Source organism: Opisthocomus hoazin, chromosome 18 (genome assembly GCF_030867145.1).
Source record: "Opisthocomus hoazin isolate bOpiHoa1 chromosome 18, bOpiHoa1.hap1, whole genome shotgun sequence".
Classification (NCBI taxonomy): domain Eukaryota; kingdom Metazoa; phylum Chordata; class Aves; order Opisthocomiformes; family Opisthocomidae; genus Opisthocomus; species Opisthocomus hoazin.
Window position 1 is genome coordinate 14,438,643 of NC_134431.1, and position 22,398 is coordinate 14,461,040.

A 22,398-nucleotide genomic window follows, 5' to 3' on the forward strand; every position below is an offset into this window, starting at 1 on the left:
GTCAGTAGTCAGAATTTCTCAAGTCCAGTCTTGCTGTTTTCACTCACACGCTGAGCTCTGTGGCATTCAGCTCTGGATCCTCCACACCGGGAGCCCTCACGCTGTGGCCAGGAGATGGGGTGAAGAACTGCCAGTGACACCCTGCGCTAAAGAGCAAGATGGGCATCGTGCAGTGTCTCCTCTCTTCCCCATCCCCCTCTGCCTAGGTATCCAGCTGACCTGCTTTTTATTGTCAGCAGAATATCAAATGCAGTAGAAATTCTGTTTGATTTGGGGCTCATTTGAATATTTGAAAAAACACACACCTAAACCAGTACACTCCAGAATGCGTATGCCTTGCATCTGGGCACACGATTTTCAGGCTGAATGTCCTCTTTCATACATACATGAAGATACATATTTAACAAGCACTGGGCCCTTACTATCGCGGAGTAGCTGAGTCATAAAGGTTCCTTGAAGTCTTCAAGCTCCTTTCTAAAACTGTTTTGTCTCCATTTCACTCTTTGTGGTCAAAAATATGTTTCAGAAGCATTCCCACTTGCCTGACAAAATCCTTGCACCTGTCCCCCCCAACAACAGTGTATTCATAACCATTCCTATTCTCCTGCTCTTGTGCCAGCAATTGTATTCTAGCTTAAATAGCATTTTCCTCTCATTCCCCATGATGTTACAGAGAACAGCCCCTTTGCCTCCCTCCTGTTGATCTCCTTTATCTCCAGTAGTTACAACAAATATTCAAGCCTGTTTTCTGTCCGATTTGGATCAGTAAACCTGATGCCTTGCTCGACTGCTGAACCAAAATGGGCTGCCAGGATGTCCCATTTTTTCTTGGCTGTGTTTTATGGAATATTCAAAGGAATAGTCATGGGCTACAATTTCCTACCTGGCCGGTTGTGGAGCAGCTGCTATGTCTATCGCACCACGCTGCTGGTGCTACCAAGATCTGGGTACCTATTTAGCATGTTCAAAGGCAGAAATATAGATGTCCTCTGAAGACTTTTACTGGGGAAATGTGGATGCCTTTTGGAATACAAGCTCTTGTAGGTTAATTAAAAAACAGTAGTAAAAATCATAACAAAATGTTCACTATGTAAAATCAAACCCCTTCCTAAATACTTAATTTACCTTTTTTAATTTAGAGGCTGAAGGAGAAACTTGACTGGATTACATCTGTTAAGTTAAAAAAAACCAAAACACAAACCTTAGAAAGATATAGAAGAAAAAAAGTAATTATTTTTCATTTATGCCTGATGGGGTTGTGGGTTTTTTTTTAACTGTTTGCAAATCTTCAGTGTAATGGTTTGAAACCCAGTCGTGTCATTTCTTTACGCCCACACACAGAGCTGCAGTAGTGCAGACACTGTAGCAGGCAAACCATATTACCAGCATCGGCCATTAAAACTCTTCCTACACCAAGCGTGGGCTGACTTCACCCCCTCCTCGCTTTGCACACACCCCACCACCCACCCTTCAATTTTCAAATGCTTAAAAAAAAGAGAAGAGAAAGACACTGAAAAAAGAAAACAGGATGCTTCTTTTGTTTCAACGCTATTCCAGAGAGACCTGAACCTCTCCACCTGCCTGTGAATTGGCCACCTAAAGGTTAGCAAGTGTTTTGTTATCATTTTATATAGACAGAGATATAATTAAATTCTAGATGGTACGACAGAAATTTTAAACATATTTTTTTAATGTGATGGTTCTTTCACTTAGCAATGAGAAAGATTTTTTTCCTAAAACACAAAGCATTTTAGTACTGGCCCCACTTCTGTTGTTAAGAGGGCTTTAATCAGTATTTTTTTCACCATTTAGTCCAATCTCCTAAACTTCAAAAGATGGATTAGGGTTATTATTTTTTCTATTAGGGCAACCTGTTGATCACAGACTGCTGGCTGGAGGTTGTTAACTCTTTCCTAACAAGGGAAATGCACAGGGGCGAATTTGATGAAATGACAAAAGAATGGAAATCCTTTGAGGTTTTTAGATTTTTTTTAAGCACTAACAATCCTATTTTTTTGTGTTGTGAAGCCACCAATAGTGTTACAAAACCAACAGATGTGTTAGATATGTTTCTTTTCAGAAAGAAGTGGTGTAAATTTAAAATAAAATGATAAACTACAAAGCATTTCTTATGACTGGAGCTGAGAAAAGTAGCAGCATAAGAAGTAGAATAGGAAATATTCTCTGATACAAATTGCATGAAGAGATCAAAAGGACCAATACAATGTTTACTTACATACTAAAATATATTTTAGCTACCAGTGTTCTTATTGATTTAAGCCTTTTGAATGTGTTCATTTATGGATATTCAGGAAAAGGAGAATCAAAAAGATAGAAAGCTGTATATTTAACAATGATCAAGATGGTGCTATTCTAGAATGAAGGAAAGGTATTACAGATCACATTATTCTGAAAAGGTTTTAATACTGTATTCTGGTACAGTGTTTACAAAAATAAAAAAATAAAACAATTTCACTGATATCACACAATCATGGAAGTACAGTGTCAGTAATATTTGTCCTCAGGACATGGTACAAGAATTTCAAAGTTCGTTCAGTGTGCTTTCTAGTTGCTTTGTACTTTTATAACATATGAAGCAGGGCAAAACTTCAAGAGCAATGACTCCTTACCAAGTAGCAAGATTTCCCAAAGTCAGAATTTGCGCAAGAAATGTTATCACTGAAAGATTACGAGGGTTTCAGAAGATTAGGGAATTACACATTTTCATCCTTATTCTGCAGGGGACTGAAGCTTTCAACTTTGCATGCAGAATGCTGGTGGAACCTGCAGTCCTATAAGATCAGACACATCCCTCAAGAACAAGTGAAAAGGTGAAGTCAGTACTTCTGTTATGAGATGTTTCTAGGTATGAAGTCAAACTGAGAAAAGAGCAAAGGCAGAAACAGTTTTTAAGTAAAACAAGCTTAACAGTAATTTCTGGACTAAGCAGGAAATGTATCAGTTCCATTTTGCTAGTTTGAATTGAGGTCTAGAAAGTGCCAGAATTAGGGTACACCCATAAACTTTTCCATCAAACAAGTAGTGTTTAAAGTACCTGCACAAATTTTATTTCAGGCCCTATGGCTCACGATTACTTTCTTGCGCTAATATTGAAGTAGAAGTTTTGTCCAATCAAGGGTGTCCTTCATAAACATCGGCACCTTGTGCTAGCCATCAGGGGTAGATTAGCAACTGGAAATGGTAATTCCAGTATCTGTATCTTCTGCTGACCATAAGATATTGTGTGCTGTTCTCAGCATCATCGTCTTCATAAGAAACATTAATAATTAACAATACTACAAGATAACTTCCTTTTCATTTAGGTTTGTAAAGTACTTTAAAACATGTAGTTGATAAAATCTTTGAAGTCTGTTTCTTATTACAGGAAGCATGCTTATTGGTACTTTCACTCGATCACATCTTTGACTAAAATCCTGCGGGTATCTTAGAAGGATCCAGGGTTTCAGACACCAGGAGGGAGCCCCTTCCACAGATTCTTGGAACCTAGAACCAATGGTATATGGGTTTATCTCCTCAAATCCTGATTAAGACATGAATTGAGGGTGAAGTGCAATATAGCACCACATACTCCCTGCTGTGTAGTACCTGACAGTAGGCTTATCTTCATACGTAGTAAAAATAGATGTTTTGCTATATATTGAGCCAACTGAAGTTAACTGGGTTTCTCTGAGCAGGCTAATGTTTTGAACTCAAATGAATATAAGTAATCTTGCATAGAGATTCCATCTTAAGAAGTGACACCCAGAAACAGATTGGGTAAAAAGAGAAAACAAAATTCAATTAATTTCAAATAGAACTTGTGCAGTGTAATACTGGTCCTCTGTATTAAGTGTACAGCTCAAATTACTTCTAGCTGTTATAGCAATATGTTCATCCCTATAAAAGGGAAGAATCGTAGGATACTGTGGAGTCAGTCTGATTCCAGAGTCACTAATTCACGATTGAGAGATTTTAGATCAAGCTTCACAAGATTCTGCTGAACGCTGAAACCTGTGTGATAGTGGCAGACATCCATGCAGTCACATGTTGCAGTTGTAGCTTGCTTTATATAGTTATTACTTCTTGAAGCCTCTCAGGATAAGAAGTTTGCAGTTTTTAGCATTCAGAATTTGATATGTTACTGAGTGTTCTAAATAATGAATTTTAAAAGCTTATATATGTTTTGGAGTTGTTACTAGTTCCAGCATACTGCCGGAATAATTAGAACTGTTTAAACTAGGTGTCCCTTTTAAGGAAGTTAATCTTAACTTAAAATAATAATAGTCAGTCTCAAAGTGGAATAAAATATAACGGACTTCAGATATATGATAACTGAAGAGAAACTAATTTTGTCCAGTTATGTAAAATGCCCATAATCATCTGTTTGTATGATTTGATTCATGCCAGTATTCTATTATAAGATGTGCATCTTTTTTTCTCCATTAGTTTGTTGACTGCAGCATGCAATAATCCTCCAGAAGATCTCACTTCTATGTGAGAATCCAGTCCTTTAGGAAAGTGTCTCCCAGCAGAGCTGAAACTAGTCGCTGTCTGTAGTTTTATCCACGTGGACAGAATGAGGCTGTAGATCAGAAGCATGAGTCATTGTAAAGCAGTTCACAGTGTCAAGTAGTTTTCTGGATTCGCTTATTTTAAGCGTGTGCAGTGTCATTTCCAATTACTGGGAGCATTTCAGGGTATAATGGAAACTAGAGGGATTTTAAGCAACAATACTAGGCCCCATTAAGAGCTTTTTTGCCCCCTGAATAACTAAATGACAGGCAAGAAAGATAGGAAAATAAGACAGAAATATTTCTCTGCCTCCAAAACTAGAAGCCCACTAAAATAGAGTCCAGAAACAAACTGAAAGCAATCCAAACAGGAGGCAAAACTCTCCAAGATCAGTAAAGCTGTGTAGAGTGAAAATCCATGGACACTTCCACCATTAGTCTATCATCAGGATTACTAACAGAAAGCGCTTCCAGCGAAGTGGATATTGGACTATTACAGTTTCTCCACTACCCGATTCACAAGATGCAGGCCGCAGCTATCTGAATCGGGCAGATGCTCATCGCAGTAAGTCACAACCAGATTCAAAGCTACATCTTCCAAAATACAGTGTTCCTAAGGAATTTTTACAGGCCAGATATGCTGCTTTTGTAACATTATAGGCAACGCATATTCCACTTTGGGATTTACTGAGTCTACCAGCAGCGAAGGAAGCAGCCGTCCCCATCCCTGTTTTGAAGAGGTGTTTGCACAGAGAACAGCTGTGGCCTGACAGCACCCCTTGGCTCTGCCGACTGCTTTATCCCAGGGCTCATCATGAGGTTGACTCACAAACGAAATCTAAACTCTTAACGTGATCTTTTCACTTCTCTTGACTGTCCCCTATCCTGTTTTCCCTGCAGCTATTCACAAATTTTAGGGAGGTTTGCTGAGCATGACCTAAACACTTTTAACATTCTTGAGGTCTTTTCCCTCCTGGTTACCGCTGTCTGCCCTGCCGCAGGGCACCATTAGGAGCAGCTGGTGGATAATGCCCACGCTGGATGCGTTCAGCATCTCACATGGAGCAAGTGTCTGCTCTCCAATATTCTTGTCTTTCCCCACACATTTTAAGAGAGATCTTTACTGTAAAGTTATAAGCAAATTACCTCTGGGGATCTAAAGAAAAAATTCTACCATTGTGCCAGTGTGTTTCACTGAATGATACAACTGAATGCAGCATACAAAATGCCTACATTTCTAAGCGAGCTGATTCTGTTTATAGGTTCCTATGTGAATAATACAAAGCATACGAAGAGATTGAAATGCTACTTCATTTTCTCCTGTTTCATCTCTTCCTGTTTGCTGAAGGTTGTTACTGTGACACCAACGTAAAAAAAAAAGAAAAAATCAACTTCCTACTTCTAATCCATTTCAAGTCTTTGTCCTTGTTGCTCTCTGCTTGCATCAAGTATTGACAGAAATGAGACTTCTTTTGCTGAAATGCCTGCCTCAATAAAAGGTATGTAAGCTAAAATTATTTACAGACTAAAGAGGATTCCACTGCTATATGCTCTCTGGTATTATATTTAAGGTAGGGATCACCAAAAGCTTTAAAAAAGAGCACAGACTTCTAGTATAATGTAGTATATTGTGTGTGTTCAGGATGTTGAAAAGCTGCTTCTGTGTGCTTACAGAAATAAACTATCCTGTCTACAGATTATACCTGTAGACCAAGCCAGGGGACTGAGCACTGCATCTGCTTAAAGACTATGATGCTCCTCTCAATGGTATGTCAAAAGATTATATGTAAGGAATACTTGTTTGCAGGAAACAAGTAGTTACCTGTTTATTTAATGGTTTTATTAGTAATGATGGGCAGTTGACAGTGCATTTATGTGTGCCATGCAGAAGACAAAAATATTTTGGTAGTATAATCCGAGATTATTATAGAAGTGCTGATAAAATGAAGCAAATTTTATAAAATATATTTGGAATTAAGGAAAAAATTATATAGAAAATAGGAACACATTGGATTTAAAAGGAGTTTTTATGCTACCACCATCCCTTATTAAAATACTTTATTCTTATATACAGAATACAACAGTTTCTGCTATGCTGATTTGTTGTCTGAAACTACTCCACTTGTTGAATTTTCAGTGTCCCACAGACCTATCTGTGGTGTGTCCCTGGAGGTATATTTCAAACTAGGAACCAAATAACTGTATTTAAAGGGAATTTTACGGACCAGTTTCAATAGTTTAAGAAACTAATTTAGAAAATTTTGGACAGGCCAAGTCTTGCTTTTAGTTTTGCTTATTGGAAATTTTTCCTTATCTAATTAGGATCAAGTTGTTACACAAGTTACAGGCTGGGCTCAGAAAATCAGGTAGATGCTCAGTAACAGAGCGTGGTGGATAACTAGCAAAGGAAGTTTTTCTACTTCAGGCAAGGATGACCCAGAATTAGCCTTGGGGTAGAATTAGTTTGAGATAAGGTATTTTTGTCAATGTACAAGGAAATACAGTGGCTTTTTTGTATATAAATGACAGATGTGAAAAGTATGATTGTGTTTGCCACAGTAGAACACCAGCCACAAAAGTTTCACTTAGGAAGAAAGTATCTTTTGTTTGCTGTGAAAAGCAGCAAACGACCACAGCTGGTAGAAATGTATTACTAAGCTATGAAAAGTAATGAGATTATGTATCACCATTTAGTTTAATTGTTTAGTATTAGTTAAAACTTGCCTTTAAATTTTCTGTAATAATTTAGTATTTTCTTTGTAGAACATTACCGGGCACTGAAATGATGCTCAGAATTAGACTGTGTTTTGGGCCCCAGAAACTTAGAATAAGCAAAATTGCACAGAGAGTCTGGTACTTTGGAACTACAGGATTCATATTAAAAACATCTGGTCCACCTCAAGTCCTACTAGGTTATAGGCTGGCCTTGAAGGGCCCATCAGCTATGCATGTGCGTGAGGATATTCAGAGACAGAACATCGTTTGTGACACAGAAGCAGGCTTATCGGGGTGGAAATGTAAATTCTGCATTTCCACACTTCTCTCCAGGGGAAGGAGATTTTATCGTATGCTGTGTTTAAAAAGTGTTTACAATTTATTTATAATAAAGGTGACTGTATAGCTTAACACCATCTTAAATGGACTTGAAATGTCCATAACCTCACTTTGCAAATTAGAGAAATTCACTTTTATCCTGTAGTGTTAACCACACTGCAGAATATAGGTAACTTAATTCCTTTAACAAGCCATATTCTTTTAACTTTCTTCTATCAATACAGTCAATACCTGTACTACAAAGCCACTTAAGTGATTGTTCCATGTAGAAATCTCTAAAGTGGACAAGAAAAGTCCATGCTTGCTAACTGAGTTTGATTTATATAATTCATGAGAAAGGAGAAAAGGCAAAATCTAACAAATTTCTGTGCGCAGATCAGTTCATTTTGCAGGCTGTGTTCTGGGATTTTTATTGCACTAAAATCTTTGGGTGAAGAGAAAGAGTCCCATCAGTCACTGATACCTTCCCCATAAGGGGTCTAACCCTGAGCCCACTGCAGTTGGCAGCAAGCTTCCCAGTTCCTTCGGTGGCTCCTCAGCTGGTTTGTAACACACTTAATGCACCCAGAGAAGCTCATGGCCTTGCTGGTGACCAGAAGGAAAGTCAGAGCACACATCCCAGGGACTGCAGTGCTGTTTTTTCCTCCACTTTCCCAATTCTTGTAAAAAGTGAAGCAGATCAGAAAGAAACTGGAATAAGCCTTGGCTGTGAAACAAAAGTTGCCAGGCAGCAGCAGAACTTCCAGAAGTGGTGCAGAGTGAGGAGCGCAGAGATTACTCTGGTACTGGGTCTTGGTATATTTGTTTTCTGCTGCTCCAAGGAGACAAGTATTTACCGTTGCATTGTGAGCTACACATAGGGCTGAAATAATCACTGGGATTAAAGGCAATATCCCACCATGCAAAACCTTTTCCTTTGCAGAAGACTGATAACCAAGAGGGTTGCTTTATCTTTCAGTTTCAATGGTGCATACATTTACTATGAAAACTACCTGAATTCCTAGTCTATTTATTAAGATGCTAATTACATCTATTACGGAGCACATAACTCATTGACCATAACCTGTTCCATTTGATCATTAACAGAAAGTTATTTTGCCATTTTTTCATGTGACATTAGTGAGACACTATCATTTCCAGTTGTGAAGTAACAGAACTCTTGGATCTCCATCCAACTTTATATCAATTTAGCAGCTTTATTAACTGTTCTAACTGTAATTAAGGTACACTCAAAACCAATTACATTGAGCTTGCCATTTCTCCTTTATGTGAATTATTTGCAAAATTGTCAGTAACTACATGCAACAGAGATTTTACTTTGAATAACAGTAACATAGTGTGTGTGTCATATGGAACCAGTCCAAATTTCAAACAACATTTTTGAGCAATTCTTTTTACTGTTTCCCAGTAGTGATTACCTATTAAACTGATCCAAGGAAGGTACAGAAACACCACTACAGATTATGCAATAAGGCAACAAATTGCAGATTTCACATTAAGCCACTGATTATGTTGTTTCAAATGGGGATTTTATGACTGTTTGCACAAGAACAGCCTATTATTCATAACAGCCAGTGGATACAGAGCTACAAGTATAGCTGAATGAGAAGTTGAATAAACATTCACGGATTACCTGCTAATTTTCACCCAAACTATAATTACAAGAGGTTATGCTGATATCTCTATCAGCTCTTCCAAAAACAATTTTCAACTAACTTATTTTGATAGTTTCCTAGTTTGTTTCTAAGAAAGAAAAAAGACAAGACAATTCTTTGTTAAAATAAGAAGTGGTCTGGACCAGCACCAACCCAGAATACATTTGGACAGATTTCATAAGAATAGGTTCACTTTTTCCAAAAAACTGTGTCTACAAAATGTTTTCATCTGGCATTGAAAGCATCTAAAAATAAGCAGTATACCATAATGTAGCCTTTAAGTAGACAAAATTAAGTTGGGCTACACAAAAGACAGCTTTAATTTTTCCCACTATTTTCCTATGATACCTTCTTTTCTACTTCGTACATATTTATGTAAATCTCACTTGTAAAACAGGACATCAGTTTCATTTTGATCACATATTTTCATTTTGCATCACTTGTTGCAATGTGTTTAGCCTCAGCTCCCTTAAACTGGGTAAACACATAGAATATGCAGCCGTGTTTCACGTCCTTTGTTTGGAACAAGTTGCCCAAAGAAGCTGTGCAGTTTTCACCTCAAACGTTTTCAAAACCAGACTGGAAAACACCCTGAGCAACCTCATCTGACCTCAGTGCTAGCTCTGCTGTGAGCAGGTGTTTGGACTAGAGCCCTCCTGAAGTCCCTTCTAACCTTCATTGGTCTGTGTTTCTATAGTTACATTTATTAATGTAAATTCTTAAATTAAAAAACAGGGTACAAATATGTAATAGGAATATGGTTCCAGAAAATTAAAATTACATTATTCTGGGGTGCTGAGAGCCTCCATTTGCGAATCTGATAGTCACATAAATTTCTAATACTTTGGGTACTTACTGTAGGTTTAAAGTGCAATGTTCAATGTTCTCTACACCGTACTGAACTTTCATTCCTAGCTAAGAAATGAAAGATGAATAAATTTAATTGGAAAATTAAGTAATTATTGTCTGAATAATGCCTGTATATAAAATTTGTGATATTATTAATTGCTGACTTCCCCAGTCCAGCAGTTGAAAATGTTTATTTTATTTTGCTATCTGAAGATTCCTACCTGTTTTGTTTCCCCTCCCTTACAGATACATGAGCGTATGGCAGATAACCTTTGAAATGGAGGCACAGAAGCAGCCTGGTTTTACAGCCGCACTAGCAGATCGATGGGTTCCAACCTCTTCTCTCCAGCCTGCGCAGCGCTCTTCCGATGGCAGCCAAGGCAGTGCGATTCCTCAGCACGAGCAAGCACTGTCCCAGCCCGTGTATCTGAAAGCCCTGACCATTCCTCTGTACCAGCCCGTCCAGGCAGGATGCTTTCAGCCAAGCAGTCAGCTGGTGACGGGCAGGAGCTGTGTAAATCTGGACAGCAGTAACATACCTCTGATCCTGAACCCACTTGTTTCTTCAGAAGGCACTGATCAGCCTCGGTCAGTTTTTCAGAAACAACTTGGGCAAACTCTAACATTGAACATAGTGAGCACTTTACCAATTTTATCATCACCAAATTCTTGTGTAAATGCATCTATGGGAAGCCCAGGAAAATCAAAAAATGCTGGGAAATACATCTGCAAACACTGTGGACGAGATTGCTTGAAGCCAAGTGTCCTTGAGAAACATATCCGCTCTCACACAGGAGAGAGGCCCTTTCCATGCACCACTTGTGGGATTGCATTTAAAACTCAAAGCAATTTGTACAAACACAGAAGAACTCAAACACATGTCAACAACACCAGACTGCCCTCAGACTCTGACAGCAGTGGCATATTGGAGCAGAATGAGAAATCAGCAGAGAGCACCCCCTCACCCCAAGGCAGCGCCTGTGCAGGCAGTGGGATACAGACGAAAGAAATGAGTTCAGAGACCAGTGCTGGAACAGACGCTATGAAACTTCTTAATGACCTTTCACTGCCAGCAACAAGCAATTCATCACTTGTTTCAGAAAATCAAGAAACAACAAATCAGTCCTTTAGTTCAAAGGCTAATCAGGGGGCTCCTGAAAGAGAACCTCAAAGTTTATCATCTCCAGGAGCTTTGCCAAATGGTCAGTACCAGAGGAAGAAGATACAGGAGCAGAGAACTCCAACTGCCAATAAGCATATTCAGTTGCAAAGGCAGCAAGCAACCTCTTCGGAGAAACAGTGGGATTACAAGCCCTTTGACTGCAAGCTGAAGAAGTGTGAGAGCACTGACTCAGGGTATCTGTCACGCTCCGACAGCACAGAACAACAGATGGCATCATCCAGCCCGCTGCACAGTCTCTGTGAACACAGCACCGAGCTGGAAAATGAAACTGCCTTCAGCAGCTTCAGGTGCACCTCCGGAAGCAGTGCAAAGCTAGATGCAGCTGAGAAAGCTACAGCCTTGATGCTAGAGAAAAAAAGGCTGGAAGAACACATTTCAAAACTAATTTCTCATAACAAAAGTGTGGTGGATGATACCCAGTTAGACAATGTTAGGCCCAGAAAAACTGTCCTTTCTAAACAGGGAAGCATTGATCTGCCAATGCCTTACACGTACAAGGACTCTTTCCATTTTGACATCAGAACTTGTGATGTAAATAGGAAAAAGAATATTTCCCTTTGCTCAGCAAAATCTACCTTCGCACCCCTAGAAAAATGCAAGCCAATGTTTTTTCATTCAGTCCCCACCCAGTTCTCCACAACGATAGATACCGTGCCTGTTACACGAAGCAACTCTTTGCCGTTTGTGGAGGGCACAAGAATGGTCCATGACAAAGCAGGTTGCTCAAAACCACTTTCTCTTACTAAGCAGTCTGTAAATACAGGCACTGTTAGTTTGCTGCCTAGCAACAATCTTGCTGCAAATTCATTGGATTTTCCCAACAGCCATCCCCGAGCTTTAGTCAGACAAACGGCAGTGGATGATTTGCCACTAAGTAACGTGGTTGATCACCCTCCCCCGCCCGAGGAGCTGCAAGGAAGTAAAAAGCTTGGGGCTGGAGAAGTAATCAGTGCTAAAAATAAGAAACACAATCAAAAGAAGTTAAAGATGTTCTCTCAAGAAAAATGGCAAATGTATGGAGACGAAACGTTTAAGAAAATCTACCAAAAAATGAAAAACACTCAAAATGCCAAGAAAATTAAACAAAGAGGGAATAAGATAACGGGTATAACAAGCTTCACTCCCGATTCAAAGGAATCAGTCAGCAGTACTGAAATTACTGAGGAAAGAGATGGCAGGAGCTCTGTAAGTGACAGTCTTTCCTCCCTTGTGACAACAGGTTTAAACACTGGTAAATCAGAAACCTGTACTAACAGTAATCATATTCTACAGAACGTGTCCTCTGAGGAAACTGCAGGCAGTGCGACCTACGTAATGGAGACATCACATTCAGTAAATGCTAGTGCACACACCGTAACGAGCAAAACTTCCCAAGACCTCAGTGGCAGTGACACAGATAAATACACAGATGGCAACAGCACATTATCAGTGCCAAGCGCTTGTGAGCTCAGGCTTCAAAATACTCCGTGTCAGCTGAACGCTGACAGAAGGAATGATGAGTGCTTGCCAGTACAGAGTAGCAAACGGGAAAAACCAAGCCTTGGGAAAGAATCCAGTACATTTGAATCAGCTTGTAAAAGCACTCCAGACAATTATGGAAACCACAGCAGGAATAAGGAAACTGTCCAGCATGTCCTGACGCCCCCAGGGGTCCATTGCAACAGCAACAGAGAAGCCGCAGGGAAATCCCAGAATTTGCCATCAGAAAGAAAAAAGCTGAAATTCGAAGTGGAGAAGACACAAAACATTATCCCAAAGCCCTGCCCTAGTCCCAGTAGTGACAACAATGCAGTAAACGAAGCAGAGAGTGTCTGTTGCACTAGCACTCAGTGTCTCTCCGCAGCACCAGTGAAATTTTCCAGTAAAACAGAGGAGCAAAAATCAAGCACAGGAATTAATGAATCCATTGGAGGTACTGAGAACGTGGAGTATATGAAAACAATCAAATTCCCCACAAAAGCTCTTAATTATAGTGATGTTAACCTTCCTTCACATTCAGCAGGTATCTCAAAAGCTTCATTTGTGGGATTTTTAGGGCCTGAATTAAGGGGAAGTGATTGCAATTCTTTTGCCTTGCACAGTGCAACAGATAAAGATGTCAAAACACATCCTGTGAAAACAGGAGCAAAAGTACCACTTTTCACTGACAATGCTGTTGATGTGTCTTCTAAAATTCATCATCTGCAATCTGGTTGTTTAACTCCGGTCCCACAACAAAATGCCTTTTCTCCAAAATATATCCTTAAATTGCCGCAAGACAAGAGAGCCTCAGATTTGTCACTTTTGCTTAGATCAGAAGAGAAGATCACACCTTGCACATCTGTGACAGACACCTTACCCAGCCCTCCCTGCTCTTCCCACTGCGGGTCACTCAGCTCTCATTCTAATGATCTGTGCTGGTCTCCTTTAAAACTTGAAGTGAGACAGAAGGCCAGCAAAGGAGAGCTACGATGGAACGTACATGCAAACTGGAAAACTCCAGTATTTTGTTCACCAGTCAATTCAGAAACAACAAATATCTTAACCATAGCAGATAGCACTTTTTATAACCAAAACATCAGGCAGCAGGATAGTGTAAGAGATGCTTGGAAAAACAAACAGAACAAAAATAAATTAAATTATCAAAGGCAAACAGAAGAGAAGTGGATGAGCATAACAACTTCCTCTACTCAGACCCCAAAGAAGAAAATATGCTTTACTTCTATGTATGCAAGTGGTTTTTTCATATCAGCTGACATCAAAGAAGAGAGGAAAGTTTTACATCATCTTTGCTCAGGAAGTGACTCTTTGATAACCACGTCAGCTTCCAGCAAGGCTGCAGAGCCAGTGGTCATGGGATGGGACAGAGGTGGAAGTCCATGCGTTCTTAAAGACACTTCACCAACACTGCAGGATATGCAGCATGCTCAGAGCTCAACAGAAAACCCCAGTTACTTTTGCCATTCTTTGGGCACTTTTTATTGCCACGCTCTCACCACCAACTGCAAAGAATTTCCAGTGCTACCCCACAATAATCTGACTTGCTGCTCTGGAAGTTTAACAGTGTCAAGCACGAAGAGCACCTTCCCATCACTAAATGCTGAACCTCGATTGACCTGGTGTTGTTTAACAAGAAGCCTTCCTCTCCCTGCTGAGCAGAAGGGGAATGCAGACTCTGCTTATTCCTCCATGCACACCTGCGACAAGGAATCTAGCAATGAATGCACACTGTCAAAATACGATATTTCTATTTTCAAAATGAAAAATATTAGCAGGACTGTGGCATATGGCTTAACAAACAGGAGTTTAAAAACATTGGTTTCATCCTTTTCTAAAGGACAACAGATGCAGGAGGTAATATTAACAATCCTATTTCCTTTCTCAAGAGGGTGTAATTGGCTGACACCCCCTCCATTCTTACTAGAAAAATAAAAGAATTATCAAAAGTATATTTATGTACATTTACAGGCACTTGCCAATACAGAATTTACAATTTATATTTTTATAAGTTACATATTCATTTGATGCATTAAAAACACATACTTTTGTGTGAATATTTTCTTTCACTTGGGAATTTCAGTAGGAGTGCTGTCTAGTGAGAAGAGTGTATTTCTATTTCTTGATTTTTCACCTTATGAGTATATTTTATGTTCTTCTGTAACAGCATATGTATTTCACTGTTTTCATTTTAAATGCATATTTGAATTAGAGTATGATTTAAGTAGACCCTTAATGTGAAGATATTATTACACTTGGAGATACTTGGAGTCAAAGAGACTATGTACTAGATCTCTCATCATTCAGATACACTGAAATGTCAACAAAACCAAACTGCATTTCTACCCTGTAAAGTGTTTAAGGCTTGAGAGCTTTTCTTTTTTAGGTAAGTGAAGATAACTAGTCTATCCACAGAGATCCTAGCACAGCTCTGTAAGACTAAGCTTGTTTTTATACAGGAAGAAGAATATGAAAGAACATACACTAATTCTATGTAGATGCACAAAAGCAGTGAGTTGTTTTAATTGTATTTTATAAAAGTAGATGGACAAAGTGATTAGCAAAAACTAACACACAAATTCTAGAAAAAATTCAGAGTTGTGCTATTTAACTACTATGCTATTCAGTGCTAATTAAAAAGAGCATAGATTTCCAATCTCTAAGTTAATATAATTAACAATTTTTATGTACTTCGTTTTTTTCCAATACTCCCAACAGTTAAGCTCAGCAGCTCCTGGTGGTGCTTTCAAAAATATTTCAGAGCAAAAGAAGAAGACAGTAGTTTGCAAAAAGGAAAAACTCTCAACAAATAAACTCCAGAGGAATCACAAACAGAAAAAGATTAAAGTCACCCCAAAATGGTAAGGCATATGGTTTTCAGCTTCCCTAGATATAGACATAATTTTGCTAAAATGAGTCTAAAAAGTCCGCAGGAAATAAAAAGTGATCCCCCAAATTCAACCTTGTCAAAACTGGGGAAAACAAATCTCTGGGAAAGAGCTATTCCCACCTTTCAGCAGTTCTGCAAAAATAATCCATAAAAAATATCAGTGTGTTGGGTGCTACCAGGAACAGACTGTCTAAGCAAACCAGAAATATGCCAAAGAAAAATGATGACTGGTCAGTTTACTCTCACTATGCTTTAGAAATGATTCTTATCCGTTAAAATTGCCAGCATTTACTTTTGTTTGAAGGGAATCAAAATACTTCAGTTTTTAATCCTGTTACAGCTAAAAGCAGTGTGGGAGACTCTTTTGTCCTCAGAAGATCCATATCCTGAGCTTGTATTCACAGGAGAATGCAGAAGAAAAATATCAAGTTCTAACACAAACTAACAAAACCATCTGAAGTTTAAAGGATCATTTGGTTTAAATAAAAAGCAGGATGAATTTGAGTATAAAAGTGTCAAAGGCACATTGTATCAATCAGCACCGTTTTGCTGTATTTAATGGGAGCCTGTATCAGCGGAAGATTTAGCCTCTAATCTTTCAAGAGTGTGGGGTAGCAAAACGTCTGATGAATTGCTTCAATAAGAGACACATATTGTCTGCATACATCCCTCTTATTTTATTTCATGTCCAGAATCAGACCGAGCGACTCCCTTGTGGAGAAATCAGCGTCAGTAACTTAATCACCGTGTCTAGTTTGGCGAATAGCCCTGCAATTTTGAAGGATCATAAGAACAAAAATAGAAGACACAGGTCTATGTTATCCAGTCTAGTGACATTCTTCTAGGACTATTTTTTTTTTCCCCTCATGCTGGTCACTGAATTTATTTATTTGCCTATACCAAATAAGTACAGGGACTCAATTAAGTACAGGGTCCTGAAAGCTCAGGTCATACACATTATTAGCTAACTGCCCAAACTGTTAATCATGACATGTAAAATATTTTTCTAATACACTGAACACCTGAAGAAGTATATTCTTTTAGATTTACTTATTACTCTGTGTATAGTGACTGATTCTATTGATACAGGAATGCGACCTTCCAATGTTCTTTAGTCTCAATTGTTAAGAGTTACTGAAAGATCCAGCTAGACTAGAAAACCAAGCAGAGTAAGATTATTCAGCATGAGTTTTCTAAATAACTGAAATACTTATGTTGTTCATTAGTGATGATAAATAGGTAGCACATAAGAAGTGAAATGAAAAGTGAAAAAGCCAACAAGTATGCAGTCTCAGGCGATTCCTGTGCAATACCAGTCCTTATGAAGCATGTTACTTTAAAACTTCAGATACAGGAAAAAGGATCTGTTATTCCTGAATCCTTTTCTCTTAGAAAACCAAGGATTTACTGAAGCCAACTGAGGAAAAGTTTAATAAAATAGTTGTGGGTCTGTTGCCTAAAATCGTTATTGAGTCAACATAAATGAACATCTCCTTTACAGTAGTAAATTGCTGTTAGACTTAAATTTACCTGATGATGTGGTATTCTGCTCTGGCTGCTTTAACTCACATGTATTTGTTTACCGTTTCAACGCCGTTGGTGATGCAGGTACAGAGGGAGGCCCATACATGGATATGCTCAGGTGAAAATTAACCGACTAAGCAAGCGACACTATTTTCCAAATAGAACACCGGATGCTTTGAAAAAGGGCTATTCATCACAACCCTGTAAATTTAATAAGTATAAGAAGTGCCATTCTCCTCAATCAAAGGTACAAGGTAAGTATTTTGAATGTTTTTTAATGTACTGAATTTTATTTTTTAAGAGAATGAACCTTAGCAGTATATCTGATATGCAGCTGTTCCACACGGAACTGCAAAAACACTTTCATCCTTCAGTCTGTTCTGTGAGCAAAAATACAAACAGTTCACACATTTTCAGAACTGAACACACAATGATTTTCATACACATATTTACATATGTGAACCTGAGAATTAGGAGGGCATTTTAAAAAGAAATAACTCAAAATAACCTTCCACTAGAAGCCTAAACAGTTTTAAGATGGAGCTTTAACAGTTTCTGAAACAAGATTGTGTGTTTGCAGTGTGAAATATGTTTGGTGTGTTGACTTGCTTTCTATGTTTCAGTGACCACGCCCCCATTTAATTAGTGGTATTAATGCAAATGATGTTTATGCCACAACCATCTTGGAAGCAGGGACAATACCTAGTCTTTGTTCATAGCAGATATGAATAGCTGCTATTTTGCAGGACAGTAATGGCCAATAAAAACCCAAACACATATACAGTAAATGAAAAAATGTATCAAGCTTAAAATAAAAATTTACAGAAAACAGTAAAAACACAGAAGTTTTTACTATTGTGATATGATGAAAAATTTAGTAAGTTCTAGCATGTGGGGGAATAAAAATCAGAGTAAAAATTTCTTCAACCTCTTTTCTATAGAAAATTACCTACACCCGCAAAAAGATACATTGTGTTCCACCTCAGACAAGCCACTTCGCAGAAGGAAAAAAGAAGGAAAGAATAACTCAGGAATATTTTCCCATACTGAAAATCTAAACCATGTTAAACAAAAAGACACAATGGATAAAAAAGTAGGTATTGTACCTTAGTTCATATATGACTGTTTATTAAAAGACAAAAAGATATTGGTAATCAAAGCTTGAATTATATTCAGCCATCTTAAGTTCAAGTTGAGAGTATTTTGTATCACAGATTTTGTTTAAAAATGTGTTAAAAGCATTTTTGGGGTTAAAATATAATGAGAACTTACTAATGTTAGAATTAGCTTTTTAAAAAGAACAATTAAACTTGCATCATTTGAAAAGGGTATTTCTCGTGCTTGCTGTCAGAGGATCCGTTAGCACCGATGTCGGAGGTGCCAGCAGATGTAGCAGAGTGTCTCCTGAGACAGAGACAGCAAGCTTGAAACTAGAAAAGTGGCGAGGGTAGTAATGGCCACGGAGCGGTGGGAAGAACGTGTACGCAGTGGCACAGCTGAATTTCTTTAGCCCTTTGTGGAAGCCAGTGCTGCTGTGGTTTCAATGCCACCAATAGCTGCATTAGCTAGGAGGGGCCTTGGATGCACCTGCACGTGCTGCAAAGGCCGTTGCGTGCAGTGTCAGCACTGCTGCTGGGAGCGTTCTGTGCTTATCCCAATTCTTGCACTTTTCCCTAGACTTCTGCTGGCCACACTTAAAGACAAAAGCTACTGAGCCAGACTGATGTTGTGTGGCATAAGCACTGGTTCTTCACATAGCATAAGCAGTATCATATTTAGGAACCTACCCCTTAAAATGTTTTTTTTACTAAGTAATTTTATTTCCTACATATATCTTCCTGCCCTGGACATTGTAATATTTCTTACAGACTCATTGCAAACTTTTCCCCCTACATGGCACAAACATCCTTGCAGTATGTATATTAAAATCTCTTAATGAAAACAAAATCATCCTAGACAGTATGTGAGGATGTAGCTTGAAACCCCTAACCCCTATCATCCATAAATTATTAGCATGATCTGTCACCTACTGAAGGAAGAAAAAAAACAAACCTGAGGAAAAAATGAAGCCTTTGCTACACAACCTACACACACTGGGAGAAAAAAAAAATTCTCATCAAAAGAGGGATGAGTAGCTTGGTCTGTAGTAATGAAAAAATATCACAGTGGTATAAATACATAAATAAAGGTTGACATGATGCTTAATTACTCAGTTGATATGAGTTATAGCAGAGGTAAATGTTTTCTACTGATATAGCCAACTTAGTTATCACTACTTTTATAAAGGGTGGAATTGCTCTGGATTGAAAATTTTAAATGTAAATTTCTTTTTTCCTCTGAATTTCTACAGGACATTTCTGGTCAAATCAGGGAACACACAGGAACAAACTTCTCGTTTCAGAACATTACAGCCCCTCTGGAAATATCTATGACAGCTCATTCCTTTTCATCCACAGTTAATACAGCCATGCAGCAAGTCAGCAGCGATGTGGAAATCTGCTGTTTAGTGACACAACCCCTGATGCTTCAGCCATCGGTGCCAGGGGAGTCACAGCCAAACATTCAGAGTGACTCAACGGCATCTTCTTGTTGGTCTTGCCCTTTTGATTTTACAAATACAGGCACGGGTGACCAACTTGACAGCACAAACTCAGAGACTACTGATCCTCTTTCTGTACATCTAGAAGCAAGCCAGGAAAACATACTAAATGCAGAGTCAGCGAGTCAAAGATTTGGTATGTTAGACCCAGTGACCCAGGCCTCAGGAAGAGAGAAACCTCCAGTTGAAGAAAACACATATCCATCTCCAACAGAAAACTCAGCTCCCAGTTCCCAGCCTGAATGTTCACGTTTATTCGGATCAAAAGCAGAGTCTCTTCCTGAGCCAGCCACAAGGGCTAAGGTACCCAGCAGAGAATCCACAGAGCAGGCAAACTTTTCTCAAAAAATCCTTGACCATCATGGAAGCGCAGACAGGAATGGAACCCACCTGCAGTCAAGTAGCTATGGAAGGCGACGCGAAACAGCTGCTACTACCATTAAAAAGCCCCCAGACACTCCCAGGTCCCCCGAGTTCAACACATACTCTGCAACACCTTGCAAGACGTACAAAAAGAGAGGTTTAGAGATGATGAGGAAGCAAACCAGAGTTGAGTATGACGACACTAGCAGTGATGATGAAGATAGGCTTGTTATAGAAATATAGGAAATAGGCTGCTAACAAGATGATTGTATGATGGCCTGTTACGGAAGGAAATACGACGGCTGTTTGATCTGTATTTCTGAAGCACCTTAAAATCAGAAAAGCCATTCCTCTGTGCAATAGGCAGCATTGTTTTCTGAAGATAGTCCTTTATTTCAAGGACTCAAACTTTTTTAAAAAAGCTTATTTGAAGCAAAGCAGGAGCTGGCATCACACATTTAAATGCAAGTGGCAAACCTGTGTTTATGAGGGGTTTCCAGCATTGTTAACATTCTTACCAGTCTTACGTAATTCCCACAAGTGCTAGCTGCCAGCAGTTGTATTATTAAAAGGCTGCAGTGTATTTATTTACTACTAACAGTACTATAGCAGCAGCTTCCTCAATATATGAGCTAAGATTTCTTGGAAGGGTATGGATGTATTCACTTCTATATACTGCTCTTTTCTTGTAGTCACTTCCATCTGTACTGGGAGTGACACACTGGCATTAAGGGGAAGATCTGTTCCCAGAGTATACGTGATATTGGAAGAGTCTGGAAAAATGCTGATCTTTTTCCATGCTGCACAAATGTCAATGCTTCTTTGTGACAAATGACACAAGCGTGCTTTGCTTTGTGTTTTGTGCCTTTTCTGCTAAGACCTTCTCAAATATTCTTGATTTCTAGTTGGAGAATATGGGTGTTAGCTATTGATATTTCCTTGTGGTAAAATTTCTGACAAGGATTTTCTCATTTTATTCATCACATTGTGCTCCAACCAATATAATCTGGAATGTTTCATTTTTATTGTAATCTTCAGTTGAACTGCAATTATGCTATTTTATTGAGAGTAAAGAAGCTATACGGCATAGCTTGTTTTCCTTTTTTAACAAAAAGTTTTGTGCTACGAATACTAAAAGTTACTGGTTTCTATGTGAATAAATTATCAGATATTTTAATTTGACCAAGCGTGCTCACTTGCTTGATTAAACTGATAAACATTAAGAACATTCCACTTCTACATTATAGTCAAAATCTATACTTAAACTTCTACCGTTCTTATATTGCAAATCATACATAGGATTAACTTCCATGGGACATTTGGAGTTGCTTGTGCTTTAATCATGCACAGGTAAGCTTATATAAATCATACTCACAAAGAAATCTAGTATACTACATAAGAAAAATAAATGTATATGTGCAAAAAGATGCCAAAACAGCTACCAGAGATAAAACAAGTGCCAAGTCCCATGCGATTCCAGTGTTTTCCGATGTCTTACAAACATAACAAGACTTGAGGTCATCCATACAGAGCTTTACCTTTAGCTTCAAATTGTGTTTATAAATTTATTATTGGTACAGAAAACAAAAATAATGATAAAAATATTACCCAATTCCTAATTCTAACGTGTAAAAAAAAACAACTCGGGGGGAAAAACAGTCTTTCAGAATAGAGGATAAACCATGAAAGGTATTTTTCCCTTTCTAAAAATGTTACAATATTACACCAACTACACCAATAATTGGTGTCAAAACTTGAAGAATAAAATCTAGGAATATTAGTTTAAGAAAGTATGCATTTTTATTCTCCTACTTCTCATTTACCAAGTGCTGGGACTTTATAACAATAGTACTACTACTAAACTGTTGGGTTGTGATCCTAATTTGCAGCTGAGACATAGAGTGAACCAGTCTGCTCTTCTGTTACACTTCGCAGTAGACTTCTGTAAAGCTCCGTTTTATCTCCACATAGCACACAATGAGAGGACGAGGTGAAGCAACAGCCTCCTCAGCTTGGGAAGCTTGGTATTTAGAGCTCAGCAAGCATGGACTTAAAGAGTTGGAAGAGTGAATGGCATCAACAGTGGTGGATCACAAGGCACTGCAGATTGCATATTTTGTTGACTGAGATACAGCACAAAAAATACCACTTTGTTTAGAGTGATACAGCTGAAAAGAATGATATAGGTGTAGATTGGTTTTATATTAGATTTTATACTGTTAATATTTTATCTTAATAAAAATGAAACATGAAGATCTTAGTACGTGCACTAGTGTTATAGTTCAGGCATATTA

At 38.4% G+C, this 22,398-nt stretch overlaps 2 protein-coding genes across 6 annotated transcripts in view; one reads left to right on the forward strand and one right to left on the reverse strand.

Moving 5' to 3' along the window:
• LOC142363521 (androgen-induced gene 1 protein-like) overlaps positions 1-22,398 on the reverse strand; it is a 56,075-nt gene that overhangs the window by 10,035 nt on the left and 23,642 nt on the right. The window lies entirely within an intron of this gene.
• On the forward strand, positions 1,395-21,239 carry ZNF831 (zinc finger protein 831). Of its 5 annotated transcripts, none has more exons than XM_075438875.1 (8): positions 1,395-1,602; positions 2,742-2,831; positions 5,774-6,010; positions 10,316-14,585; positions 15,447-15,589; positions 17,227-17,396; positions 18,084-18,235; positions 19,493-21,239. In XM_075438875.1, the coding sequence occupies exons 4-8, from the start codon at positions 10,320-10,322 to the stop codon at positions 20,345-20,347; spliced, it is 5,586 nt and encodes a 1,861-aa protein (XP_075294990.1). In that variant the 5' UTR covers positions 1,395-1,602; positions 2,742-2,831; positions 5,774-6,010; positions 10,316-10,319; the 3' UTR covers positions 20,348-21,239. The 5 variants fall into 5 exon arrangements, with proteins under 5 accessions (XP_075294990.1, XP_075294991.1, XP_075294993.1 ...); XM_075438876.1 differs by having other exon boundaries at positions 5,860-6,010; XM_075438878.1 differs by lacking the exon at positions 2,742-2,831 and having other exon boundaries at positions 5,860-6,010.

Bases quoted from the DNA above. Each gene is read 5' to 3' on its own strand.
- ZNF831 (XM_075438875.1), top strand. From the start codon at position 10,320: ATGAGCGTATGGCAGATAACCTTTGAAATGGAGGCACAGAAGCAGCCT. The intron at 14,586-15,446 runs GTAATATTAACA...TACTCCCAACAG, and splicing joins AAGGACAACAGATGCAGGAG to TTAAGCTCAGCAGCTCCTGG. The intron at 15,590-17,226 runs GTAAGGCATATG...TTGGTGATGCAG, and splicing joins ATTAAAGTCACCCCAAAATG to GTACAGAGGGAGGCCCATAC.